Source organism: Hemitrygon akajei, chromosome 10 (genome assembly GCF_048418815.1).
Source record: "Hemitrygon akajei chromosome 10, sHemAka1.3, whole genome shotgun sequence".
NCBI lineage: Eukaryota > Metazoa > Chordata > Chondrichthyes > Myliobatiformes > Dasyatidae > Hemitrygon > Hemitrygon akajei.
Genome location: NC_133133.1, coordinates 143,685,318 through 143,699,524, shown reverse-complemented (window position 1 = coordinate 143,699,524; position 14,207 = coordinate 143,685,318). Strand labels below are relative to the sequence as shown.

At 41.6% G+C, this 14,207-nt stretch overlaps 1 protein-coding gene across 4 annotated transcripts in view; it reads right to left on the bottom strand.

Annotated features, from left to right (window-relative positions):
• LOC140734758 (FYVE, RhoGEF and PH domain-containing protein 4-like) overlaps positions 1 to 14,207 on the bottom strand; it is a 258,362-nt gene that overhangs the window by 150,115 nt on the left and 94,040 nt on the right. Inside the window, exon 1 of one of the 4 annotated variants that reach the window (XM_073059206.1) lies at positions 8,460 to 8,505. The exons of the other annotated variants lie outside the window; for them this stretch is intronic. Within the exon in view, the coding sequence (XP_072915307.1) occupies positions 8,460 to 8,490 (31 nt within the window). The 5' untranslated portion in view covers positions 8,491 to 8,505. Of the gene's footprint in view, positions 1 to 8,459; positions 8,506 to 14,207 lie in introns of those variants that run through there. 4 annotated transcript variants of the gene reach the window in all.

Sequence of the window (14,207 nt, the reverse complement as noted above, 5' to 3'; positions counted from 1 at the left end):
GTAAAAACAAAGAGAAAAAGCTTCGGTTACGGATTTATCCAGTGTAGAGTGGACGTAGCCTCAGTTAGTTAACCAGCAAAGCAAAAGGGGTACTAGCCTTTACTACAAAGAGAATGGAGTGTAAAATTACTGTAAAGATGTCTGTAATTATATATGGCTCGCTGATACGCAAACTACAGTGGTAGTACAGAGGCGGAAGTATTTGCTGTCTTGAGGAAAATTGTGTGTGAGGCTAGTGCAGAAATTGTAGGGGACCTAACAGGTATTAAAAATGTTCTTAGCTATGAGTGAGGTGCTGGAGGATTGGAGGATAGCTAATGTTGTTCCGTTGTTTAAGGAAGGTTCTAAGACAAGGCTATGAAATTATAGCTAGTGAGTCTGACATCAGCAGAGGGCAAGTTATTGGAAGGCATTTTAAGGGACTGGATATAAGTATTTGGATAGACAGGGACTGATTAGGGATAGTCAACATGACTTAGTGCATGGGAGGTCAGGTCTCACCAATCTTAAAGAGGTTTTCAAGCAGATCACCAAGAAGGTTGATGAAGAAAAGGCAGTGGATATTGTCCAGCCTTTGACAAGGTTCACATAGGAGGTTGGTCAAGAAGGATCTGTTGCTTAGCATTTCAGATAGGTAGGAAATCGGATTTGACATTGGCTTCAGGGGAGGAGACAATGGTTGCCTCACTGACTGGAGGCCTGTGATTAGTGGTGTTCTGCAGGGATCGGTGTTGGCTCTGTGCTTGTCATCTATATGTATCAACAATCTGGTTAAAAATGTGATAAACTCGGTCAGCAAATTTGCAGCTGACACCAAAATTAGAGGTGACTGTCAACATAACACAGATGTCCTTGCTCAATTAACTCCCTCTGTCACTGTGCACTACAACCCAATCTTGATGCCATCTGCAAATTTGCTGATCCAGTTTACCACAGTTTCAACCAGATCACTTAGGCTGGGTGAAACTAGAACTAGGGGTCACAGGATAAGTGTGAAAGAGAAATGTTTAAGGGGAACACGAAGGGTATCTTCTTTACTCAGAGGGTAGTGAGATGCGTGGTGCGTGGCCAAGTGGTTAAGGTGTCTAGCGATCTAAAGGTCGCTAGTTTGAGCCTTAGCTGATGCAGCGTGTTGTGTCCCTGAGCACTTAACCACACATTGCTCCGCGATGACACCAGTGCCAAGCTGTATGGGTCCTAATGCCCTTCCCTTGAACAACATTGGTGGCATGGAGAGGGGAGACTTGCAGCATGGGCAACTGCAGGTCTTCTATACAACCGTGCCCAGGCCTCAGTCATCATCGAAAATCGACGGACAGCCGAAGGAGATAGTTGGACAAGCTGCCAGGAAAACTAAGTGGTGGATTCAGGTTAGATTTCAACATTTAAGAGAAATTTGGATAGGTACATGGATGAGAGGGTTATGGATGGCTATGGACCAGGTGCAGGTGAATGAGATTGGGCAGAATAATAGATGGCATGGACTAGATGGGCTGAAGGACCTGCTTCTGTGCTGCAGTACTCCATGATTCTATGTCTCTAGTAGTAACAGCAGTAGTCGATTAAACTCCTTGTGTATGGAGCTATATTTTCCTTAGAGATAATGTGAGAAAGATTGACAGGATTTCTGATACAGGAGGATTCTCCAAGGAGGAAGATTAATTGGGTTAAGCCTTCAGGACTTTTAGCTTGTTAAAGAAAGGCTTTCTGTGTAACAGTCATATGCAGTAAAGGAAAACAACACTGTCACAGCTACTTTAAGGCAGGCAAAGGTAGCAGGCTGAGAAAGAGTGAGTTTGAGGGAGGTTCTGCAGCAGGATCGTTGCTGTCCACTGGGTAGTGTTCCTGAATCAGTCACAGCCTTGAAAAAGGAAAGTTAGATAAGAGCAAGAAAACTGGCAATGCTGTTGTGGCCAATTTCTTTGACGGATCGAGAATGATTTCTGAACAAAATGTAGTTACAGCAATGCTATGATCTATAATTTTTGGACAAGATAGGGGGTGACGCACATAGCAGGGATGCATGTCCGAAGCAAAATTGTATCTTCATTTGTAATGAAGTTGTAGTATAGATACACTGTATATTATTAACAAAATAGCTGTTAGAAAGCTTGAATTGTCCAGACGACTCCCATATTACAGCCGACTGGGTGACAGAAACTCGTCCTCACAGAATTCACAAATCACTACCTAAAATTTGAGATACAAAATAAATTCACTCTCGTGGAATCCATGCAAAGAAAAGTATATAAATAAACGCAAATTTGCATTTTGGGTACAAACCCCAGAACGCAGGGATCATCTGTACTTCATAGAAAACTCTCACTATTCATTCGGTATGCTCATCAAATTGCTTCAATATAAACATCAGCTGGTTTGCTACTTTCAGAACAAAAGCTCTTGGTTATTAAAAATGGTTTTATATTTGAAATCTTAAAACAGTGGAAGGTACTCGATACTTCTGTGGAGGTGGAGAGGGTGCAACTTGAAATATGGCAAATTACGATTTGAAGACTCAACTTGTCATAAGTTTTCCCTATGTTTCCTGCCAGGCAGGAAAGCTAATGGTAACTGGAGGCCCTTGGTTTGGTTTTGAAAACTGTAATAAAAGGCACTTACCTTTTAGAGCCAGTAGCTGCTGCCTCCATTTTGATTCTGTTTTCCCGAGTTCTGGGAAACTGGCCAGCAATGGCTAAATTTAGATCAAATTTACATCAAGCTCCCAATTGCTCTCTGGGCCTTACTATTTATAAAATTTACCACCACCAAAACAGGGCACTTGCTTGTCTGGCGTCTTACACTCATTTAAGTTGCAACTTGTGCAGCACTTTGAGATGGAGTTGCCCCACCCACGCCAATCCATCATATGGAGTCCTTGAACTCATAGAATTTTGAGAATGACTGGGTTTATTTCGCATACAAGGGACTAGAAACAGGGGTGCATCTGCAAAGGTGTTACCAAACCAAAGACCAACCTGGTCTTGGGTCACCACACCAAACTTCCCCCCCCCCCCCCCACACACACACCCACTTACCCTCAAGCTCTCTGTAAAATATGACATCCAGCACTGTACATGTTTGGGGTGGGGGAAGTGGATGGAGGTTAACTATGTGATTGGGACCTGGGGAAGCTGTGGTATGGGCTGGCTGGCTATATCAGCACCTAATGTGAGATCAGGCCCTCAGTCAGGCAGTCAAGATGGGCGGGGTTGATGTGGGAATTGGAGGGTTAGAGGATCATTGGTTGAGATATCATTTCAATCAAGGGATCAAGCAATCATGGGATTGAAAACTTAGACCAACAGGAGATGTAGAGAGGATCGGAGTTGTCTGGTAGGCGCCAGATCTCTCAGTGGACAAACATCTTGGAGACAGTGTACACAACTCGTTGACTTTCAACATAGCCTTGGACAAGGATAGAAGTAGACTGTATGGGAAACCATTTAACTGGGGGAAGTCTAGTTATGATGCTATTAGGCAGGAACTTGAGGGGTGTAAATGGGAACAGATGCTCTCAGGGAAACGCACAAAGGAAATGTGGAGGTTGTTTGTAGAGCACCTGGATAGGTTTGTCCCCCTGAGGCAGGGAAAGGATAGTGGAGTGAGAGAACCATGACTGACAAGAGAGGAGAAGCATCTAGTCATGAAGAAGAAAGAAGTTTACTTAAGGTTTAGGAACAAAGATAGACCTCTTGAGGGTTATAAGATAGCCAGAAATTAGCTTAAGAAGGGACCTAGGAAAGCTAGAAGGGGATATGAGAAAGCCTTGATGAGTAGATTAGGGGAAGTCCCAAGATGTTCAACACATATGTGAGATGAGTAGGACTAGGTAAAGTCCCAAGTTGTTCTACACATATGTGAAGAACAGAAGGATGATTAGAGTGAGAGTAGGACTGGTCAGAGATAAAGGAGAAATCATGTGCTAGGAGTCAGAGGAGGTAGGGCGAGTCCTTAATTAATACTTGCTTTGGTATTCACCAGTGAGAGAGACTTTGTTAAATGTGAGGTCAGCGTAGAACAGGCTAATGTGCTAGAACATGGTGAGGTAGAGAAAGAGGATGTGCTGAAATTTTGAAAAGTACTTGGATAGATAAGGCCCCGGAGTCAGTCGGGATATACGCCAGATTATGTGATCTTAGCATCCTCACTGGTCACAGGAGTAGTACCAGAAGATTGGAGGGTGGCAAGTATTATTTGTTTAATCAAGAAAGGTAATAGATATAATCCTGGGAATTATAGACCAGTATACACTATTGAAAAGGATTCTTAGAGACAGGATTATGAGCATTTGGAGAAGCATAGTCTGTTAAGGGATAATCAACGTAGTTTTATGAGAGGCAGGTCATACCACATGAGCATAGTTGACTTTTTGGAGGAAGGGACAAAGCAAATAGTTGAAGATAAAGAGGTGGATATGGTGTACATGGATTTAAGTAACAAGGTTACCCATCATAGGCTCAACCAAAAAGACAGGAGGCATGGAGCCCAGGGAAACTTGGCTGTGCGAATTCAGAACTGGCTTTCCCATAGAAAGCTGAGGGTAGTAATTGATGGAGCGTATGCTGCCTGAAGGTCTGTGACTAGAGGTGTTCCGCAGGGATCTATCCTGGGATCTATGCTCTTCGCTATTTTTATAAATGACTTTCATGAGGAAGTGGAAAGGTGCTGATGGCATGAGGGTTAGTAGTGTTGTGGATAGTGTACAAGGCTATCATGGGTTACAACGGGACATCGACAGGACTGAGAAATGACAGATGGAGTTCAATCCTGAAATGTGTGAAGAGAAGCACTTAGGAAGCTTGAACTTGACGTCATAGTACAAAGTTAATGGCAGGATTGTTAGCAGTGTGGAGGAACAGAGGGATCTTGGGCTCCACATCAATAGATCCCTCAAAGCTGCTACACAAATTGAGAGAGTAATTAAGAATGGTGTGATCACCTTCATCAGTTGGGGAACTGAGTTCAAGATTTGTGAGGTAATGTGCCAGCTCTATAAAGCTCAGATTACACGATATTTGCAGTATTGTTCTTCATTAAAGAATGTGGTAGTTTTAGAGAGAGTACAGAGGAGATTGACCAGGACGTTGCCTGGATTAAAGTCTAATGAGGAAAGGTTAAGTGTGCTACGGCATTTTTCTTTGGAGCAAAGGAAGGTGAGAGTAAACTTGATCGAGGTGTAGAAGATAAGATCCATAGATAGAGTGGACAGACAATACCTTTTTCCCAGGATAGCAATGGCTATTATGAAAAGGACATACTTTTAAGATGATTTGAGGAAATAAATAGGTGGGGGGGTGTTAAAGGCAGTTTTTTTTTTTTACACAGATAAGTGCATGGAATGCATTACCTTGGTGGGTGGTGGTAGAGACAGATACATTGTGGACACTTAAGGTAAGAATATGGGTGAAAGAAAAAATGGAGGCCATATGGGACAGAAGGGTTAGTTTCAGCTTGGAGTAGGATGAAAGCTGAGCAGTACATTGTGGGCCAAAGGGCCTGTACAGTTCTCTGTTTTATGGAGGGCCATTGAGCAGGGTATCAGAGCAACTGAGAAAGGTCAGGATGAGAGAGAGAGAGAGAGAGAGAGCAAGAGCGAGAGAGAGAGAGAGAGAGAGAGTGTGTGTGTGTGTGTGTGTGTGTTGGGCAGGGTGGGAGTCATTCAGGAGTGGTCAAGGCCTAAAAGACTGGTAAATAGTGGGAATGTGCTCTGAAAAAAATGGATATCCTGGGAATGTCTGGGATTAATTTTCCTTGCAAGTTGCATAAACGGCTGATACAGAGAGAATACTTTTGCTAGATGCCAAGGTGACACTGTAGGTATGTCCAGTACACGAAGCTAATCGTCCAACAGAGTTAAATTTTCACAGTACAGTAATACAATTTGTCAAAGAAATATTCTCTTCCAAGTTGATTGTTGGTGTCACACTTAAATAAAAGCACTACGCTTACAAATTTCTAGGCCTTAGCACTTTCTGGAAGTTCTGATAGCTGATTTTTGATTATTTCCTTGACTACCTTGTCCACTAACTTTCATCCATTCGTTGTACATAAGTTACCAAGGAATGTCCCATGGGATAATTTCCCTGTTGTAGAATATTAGTACTGGCATCAAATCTAATCCAGTTGAATCCTCTGTATAAAGTGGGTAAAACTTCAAATCCAATTCAACTGAATGTACAGAGTTAAGTGCAACAACCAGCACCCATTTAGCAGTGACAACCAAAGATAAATTTCTTATCAAATATTTTGATGCCACATAAAGCATATACCATATATGTCAAACTCAAGGCCCACAGGCCAAATCCAGCCCGCGGTGGAATTATCTTTGGCCCGCGAGATAATATCTAATTACTATTAAAGCTGGCCCCAGTAATCGAAGCGCCTATGGCGTATGATATGGCTAATGCTGAGTTTATCCAGGTACCAGGTTTTCAGGGTTTTTAGTGTTTATTCGGCAGTCTTGCTCGGCAGTCTTCTTCATAAGAAACGGAATTTGTAAAGTGAAACACTTTGTAGTTATAGCAGAGACTGAGACACATGGCCTGCTCTCATGTGTCTCAGTCTCTGCTATAACTACAAAGTGTTTCACTTTACAAATTCCGTTTCTTATGAAGAAGACTGCCGAGCAAGACTGCCGAATAAACACTAAAAACCCTGAAAACCTGGTACCTGAATAAACTCAGCATTAGCCATATCATACGCCATAGGCGCTTCGATTACTGGGGCCAGCTTTAATAGTAATTAGATATTATCTCGCGGGCCAAAGATAATTCCACCGCGGGCTGGATTTGGCCCGCGGGCCTTGAGTTTGACATATATGCTATAGACCTTCCTCTTGATAAATTGATACAACTGATTAACCGCAGAAGCACATTTTTCCAGTTTTGGCAGTAACTTTACAATCACATCATAAATTCAATGTCTAAGCATGAACATTTTAAAGAAAGGGGGATATTATCACATGACTATGTAGTGTAGCTAGAACATGCAACGTTTTACTGATCACTGCTTTCCTGCAAGAAAAGTAACAGGAGGGGTATTTCAAAGTGCAAACAGTCATCCTTAATTTCATTATCTTCTTTTCCTCAACTTTTTAGGCAATAACTGCCATAAGATATCCTATAACCCTGCATAAAAGGTTGTCTTTGAAATTAATTTTATAACTGCCCCAGACATGATCCAGATAGATTTTGAACAACAAACATTTTGTTTCCTGAAGACTTCTGGGTGCATCTTAAGGATTTGGGCTGCTGATCATGAAAATAACCATGAAATTTTTGTAATACTTACCATTTGTTTTAAAATCACCTATATTTGATACTTCAATTCAAAATTCAAGTCAGAATATCTGACGCCAAGATTAAGGATGGCATTTTTGTTGGTACACAGATCAAATGGGTTATCAATGACAAGAGAAATGGTATCAGGACAACTGGAATCTGTAAATGCTGACTAATTATTGTTTGATGCTTAAGCAAGAAGACATTGAGATCATCAACAAAACATTTTTAGCTGAGTTGAACTATTGCAATGTGTTAGCACCATAATGCAATTAAGTGCATTATATTCAATAAAAGTTAATTTCTTGTTTCTCCAAATTCCTATGTGATACAAGTAGTCTGAAATTATATTTGTGTTTAACTTTAAGTGGTCTGTCATAAACAAAAAAGTTCTGAGGAAGTAACACTTTTGAAAAACTTTGTTGCCATTGACATTTATGACAACTTCTCAAACTGATAAAGCTATTTTAAACAAGTTAAATAGTAAGGGTTATGGACCATGAAGCGCAGTGGCACTGCAAAGAGGTTTGATAAAAGTATTTTCCCCTGAGAAATTCATCTGTGCAAAGCCAAAATAACAGGTGTGATGGAATTGAACTGCATGGTAACATCCTGATAAGCAACTTTTCACACTTTGCAAGTGTTATTGATAGTCATTAATATTGTATGATCATTTTGGTGCAGGATTTTCTTAGTCCCAGTTAGCAGGTTCATCTTGCAGATTGTTTGGTGCTCTGGATTTCATAAGTCACTTGTGTCTCCACTCTTTGTCTAGTGGTTGGCTTGTCCAATTGATTTCACAGAAATGCAATGTCACAACTTCATTTCTAGCATAATTATTAAGTACATTTGTCTAAATAAAGACTGATGCTAGCTATGTACAGACCTATGAACCAACTTTTTTCTACAATTTAAGGTTGAAACAATATCTTTAAAGGGCTAGTCATACTTGACTTGCCTTCAGTCAGCCACGGTACCACCTGAACAGCACACATCTATCCCTTCTTTGGGTCTTTAATACCTGCTGCAATCCACGTTGCACAAAGCTCCAGTGAACTCCACAATATTTTAAAAACTTTAAAATATGGAGATATGGAATAACATTCTAACATTTTTATGAATTTCTAGACCTTTGATTTGAATGATTTTTGGCTTTATTATTAATTGTTTCTTTCTTACCCGTCTGGGTGAACGATACAACTTTTAGCATGTGAATTGAATAGACCGTTGGACCACTTCATTATTCCTGTGTCTAACATATAATTCCATCAAAAGAACCTTAGGGTGCCACACAATTAGGACGTGAAATATGGTCATTAAGCCTTTGGCAGCCTGCTACGTTCTAATGAGGGAGGTACTTAACTGGCTGTTTTTTTTTATGTTCTCCTAGGTAACAGGGGAGGATCACCAAATCCCTGTATACTAATGATTACTGTTGAATGCAAAACTCTTCACAAAATAAAGTCAATCGTTTACTTACTTAGGAACTTGCATAAAAATGTAAAATTACCACCAATTCAGTCAAGATTTCCACTGTACACCACGTGCAAGCCTGCCTTCTATTGGCCAGCTTTGTAATCAATTGTAGAGCCAAATTTATTGCTGAAAAGCTGAAGCAAATTGCATTTCAGAAAATCTCCCAATTTTGAGATGATTTTGCTTTTCATATAAACTGACAAACCACAGGGACAGGAACCTGAAGAAGAGTCCAGACTGAATCACAGTCTTGGTTTTCACTTCACAACAGCTTATGACTAGTTGCTTTTCAAGCAATTTCAGTTTTAATTTAAAGATGCAGCTTCCTGCTTTTTACTTCAACTAGCTAAATGAACAATTTTGCCTTTCACATCCTCAGGACAGATCAAGTGATTTCATATTTGATGTATGCTTGTTTGAATTGATAAAATTCTCATTTTGTTAGTTAAGCTCAGAACGACAGGCCCCACAATCAGTTAATTGCCAGCAAACAACACCCACTCTCACATTCATGTTTCTTTGATGACCCTCTCTGTACTGTGGTTTTCTCTCCAAGCGGTTTTTACAAACACATGCATTTGCATGACAGGGCCATTCAGTCTTGGGCCTATTTCTTCACTTAACAAGATTACGTCTGATCTGACTGCACCCCTCATCCCTTCATTTCCATGGTTACCTTCCGGTTTAAGGTGGTGCTGGTGAATCTCAGCGACTTCTGGCTGGTGGCTAATGAAACAAGGAAAATAACTAAATACTCTGTTAATCACTCTTTTTCTGGCAAACAATCATCGCAAGCAATAGTATGTAACTTCCCTTTGGACTTGGAGACAAATTGCTGATGGTAGAAATGAAGTGAGATGAGGTAACGGGCCTGTTGTCAAGATCGATTTGAGCACTGGGCCAAACTGGAAAGGTTGGGTACAGGCCCCAGAGCGTATTGAAGTGATAGAGCCCGATGTTTGGATGATGATTTAGCCACCAGGTCGAGTCAGAGGGGTTGGGTATTCGCCGAATCCAGGCGGCAGGGTCCAGGCCCCAGAGCAGATCGAAGTGACTGAAACCGATGTTTGGACGATGATTTAGGCGTGGAGCCAGATTGAAAAGGTCAGGTGTTGGGGCTAGAGGTTCAGCTCACTGCGCTGCTCTGCACTGAACTAAGTGTTTGTGCATGGACACTGTAGGCTTCAGTTCAGAATGCTATTTGCTTGCGTTTATTGTTTGCAAGATTTGTCTTTTTTTTCCTCTGCACAATGGATGTTTGATGGTCTTTTTTGTTTTTTGTGGGATTCCTTGGTTTGTAGCTGCCTAATAGGAGATGAATCTCAAGGTTGTATAGTGTATACATACCTTGATAATAAAATATTCTTTGAAGTTCGACTTTGAACTTGTCACTCCCTTGCTTATCAAATATGCATTGATCCCTGTGTTTAAAATATTCAAAGACGCTATTGCTACTAAACTTTGAGAAAAGAAGCTTCAAAGGTTCACAAACTTCTGAGATTACTGGAATAAATGGTGCATCTGGTAGAGCTACTATCTCATGGCTCCAGTGACCCAAGTTTAATCCTGACCTCCAGTGCTGTCTGCTTGGACATTTCATATTCTCCTTGACTGCATGGGTTTCCTCCATCTGCTTCAATTTCCTCTCACAGCCCAAAATGTAGGGGTTGATAGTTAAATGTCACTCTAAATTGCCCTTAAGATACATAGAAGGGTGGGTAGACTTGATTGAAATGCATGAAAGCTAAAATGTGATGTAAGGTTAGTCTCATTGTTACAGTTGGAAGTTCTCACCTGCATCAGAAGTGAAACAATCATACCAGTGCCCAAAAAGAGAGGCTTTACAACTCACATTTATAGTGATGAAGTGCTTTGAGAGGTTGGTTATCGCTAGAATCAATTGTTGCCTCAGCAAGGACCTGGACCCACTACAATTTACCTATCACCATAACAGGTCTAAGCAGATGTGATCTCATTGGCTCTACACACACCCTTGGATCACCTGGACAATATTAATACTTACATCAGGGTGCTGTTTATTGACTACAGCTCAGTATCTAACATAATCATTCCTACAGGTCTGATCAAAAAGCTCCAAAACCTGGACCTCTGTATCTCCTGTTGCAACTGGTTCCTTGACTTCCTCCGCAGAAGACCACAATCTGTGTGGATCGGAATAAACATCTCCACCTCGCTGATAACCAACACTGGCACACCTGGAGGATGTGTGCTTAGCCCACTGCTCTACTCTCACAGCTCAAATGACATCTGTACATTTTCGGACAATACAACTATTGTTGGTAGAATTTCAGATGGTGACGAGAAGGCATACAGGAGCGAGATATATCAGCTAGTTGGGTGGTGTCACAGCAACAATCTTGTACGTAAATCTTGTCAGTAAGTCCAAAGAATTGGTTGTGGACTTCAGAAGGGGTAAGGCAAGGGAACGTACATCAGTCCTTACAGAGGGGTTAGAAGTGGAAAGGGTGAGCAGTTCTTGTCCTGGGTGTCAGCATCTCTGAGGATCCATCCTGGGCCCAACATATCAATACAGTTACAAAGAAGGCAAGACAGCAGCTATACATCACTAGGAGCTTGAGGAGATTTGGTATGTCACCAAAGATACTTGCTAATTTCTACCGATGTATCATGAAGAGCATTCTAACTGGCTGCCTCACCGTCTGGTAATGGGGGTGGGGGGCACTGGACAGGATTGAAGTAAGCTGCAGTCAGCTCCATCATTGGCACCAGACTCCCTGGCATCCAGGACATCTGTGAGGAGCGATGCCCCATCAGCCAGGACATCTGTAAGGAGCGATGCCCCATCAGCCAGGATATGCTCTCTGCTCATTGCTACCATTGAGGAGGAGGTACAGGAGGCTGAAGGCACACACTCAACAATTCAGGAACAACTTCTTCCCCTCTGTAATCAGATTTCTGAATGGACATTGAACCCATGAACAGTACCTCACTATTTATTTCTCTTTTTGCACTACTTATTTAATTTAACTTGTATATTTTGTACTGTAATTCTCAGATTTTATTATTACATATTGCAATGTACTGCTGCTGCATAACAACAACACATTTCATGACATATACTGGTGATATTAAACCTGATTTTGATTTCTGATTGTGAAAGGACTCAGCTTGGACTCAACAGGCCTCTTTCCATGCTGCATGACTCCGACTTATCAAAAGTTCACAGAACTACTCATTGCCCTGGGTTACAGTGAGGAATTTCTAGCCACTTGATCCTCTTTGAATGATTCAGAGGATTAACACTGGCAGACAAATAGCCTCTGACCAATGATTTTATTGAACTATCGCAAACAAGGTGGCACAATTTCTAGCATTTGAAAAACTGAAAATATTGTTGTATTGAGCAACACTAAATGCAGCAATTAATTGCATTTGCAAAGCTTAATTAATTTAGATATTTGCCCTAAAATACTTTGTAAAAACATTATCAAACAAACATTTCTCAGTCATATAGCCAGTTGACCAAAATGTTGGTCAAAATGGTGGGAGATGTTTCATCTTATATGAGGAAAACGGTGCACAAAAGAGATGTATCTTAAAGAGGGAAAAAGCAATCCCAAGTGAAGCTAGAGACAAAAATCACTGACATGTCAGCATTGGCAGGCCCTTACTTCCTACAAGGCAAAACCTAACATCATAAATGGCAGTGATTCTTCACTCCCTGATAAGCTGAACAGCTCTCATTCATACTTTGAAAGGAGAATAAAGCTATACCTGTGTGAATTCCTGCAGCATCTAGCAACCCTGTGGTATCTGTCTTGGAGGCTGACAGCTGGAGCCTTGCAAGGTGTCAGGCCCCAATGGTGTACCTACAGCACAATGAAAACCAACTGGCTGGAATATCATCAGTCTCTCACTCTGCAGTCGGAGGTTCCCACCGGCATCAATCATACCGGTGCCCAAGAAGAGCAGCTACTGCCCTGTAGCACTCACATTTACTGTGATGAAGTGCTTTGAGAAGCTGGTCATGGCTAGAATTAACTGCTGCCTGAGCAAGGACCGGGACCCGCTGTAATTTGCCTATCGCCACAATAGGTCTACAGTGGATGCAATCTCACTGGATCTCCACTTGGCCTTGGACCATCTGGATAACAGCAATACGTAAACTATTGATTACAGCTCAGTGTTCAACACCATCATGCCCTCAGCACTAACCAAGAAGCTTCAAACAAGCATTTGGCACGATGTTAGCTTCGCGGTTCACCTGATGCTATTATAGCTCGGTGCATTCCAGAGTTCAGAGTTCAATTCCAGCACCAGCTGTAAGGAGTTTGCACATTCTGCCCATGCTTGCAGAGGTTTCCTATGGGAGTTCCAGTTTCCTCCCACAGTCCAAAGATGTACTGGTCAGTAGGCTAATCGGTCAGTGTAAATTGTCCTGAGATTAGACTATTGTTAAATAGGTGGGTTGATGGGCAGTACAGCTCATTGGGCTGGAAGGGCCTGTTCTAAGCGGTATCACTAACTAAAATAAGTAAAATTAATTGAAATAAAAACAGGGCCTCTGTAACTTCCTCTGCAACTGAATCCTTAACTTCCTTTTCTTGTTATTCATATCACAGTCACTGTGGATCAGAAACAACATCTCCTCCTTGCTGACGATCAGCACAGGCACACCTCAAGGATCTGTGTTTAATCTGCTACTCTACTCTCTCTAGACTCACGACTCTGTGGCTAGTCACAGCTCAAATGGTATCCATAAATTTGCTGATGACACATCTGTTGTTGGCAGGGTGTCAGAAAGAGACAAAGAAGCATGTTGTACAAGAGTGAGATAGATCAGCTGGTGAGTGGTGTCACACAACTATCATCATTAGTAAGACCAAGAAACTGATCGTGGACTTCTGGAAGCAGAAGTCAGGAGAACACATCAAGGGGTCAGCAGTGGAAAAGGTGAGCAGCTTCAATTTCCTGGTTGTTGACTTCTCTGAAGATCTATCCTGGGGCCAACATATTGATACAATTACAAAGAAGACGCACTAGGAGTTCCATGGAGAACATACTGGCCAGTTGATCACCATCTGAAATGGAGGCGCCAATGAACAGGGTCAGAAAAATTTGCAGAGGGCTGTAAACTCAGCCAGCTCCATCATGGGCACTAGTCTATCCACTATCAAGGACATCTTCAAAAGGCAATACCTCAAGAGGGTGGCATCTATCATTGAGGGCCCTCATGCTCCACCTAGGACATGCCCTCTTCTCACTGCCACCATCAGGGAGGAAGAACAAGAGCCTAAGTACACATACTCAACATTTTAGGAACTGTTTCTTCCCCTCTGCCATCAGATTTCTGAATAGTCCTTTAATCTGTGAACACTACCTCTATATTTTGCTCTCTTTTTGCACTACATATTTATTTTTTTATATATTTCTTGTTATTTTTTAATGTATTACATAGTACTGCTGCCA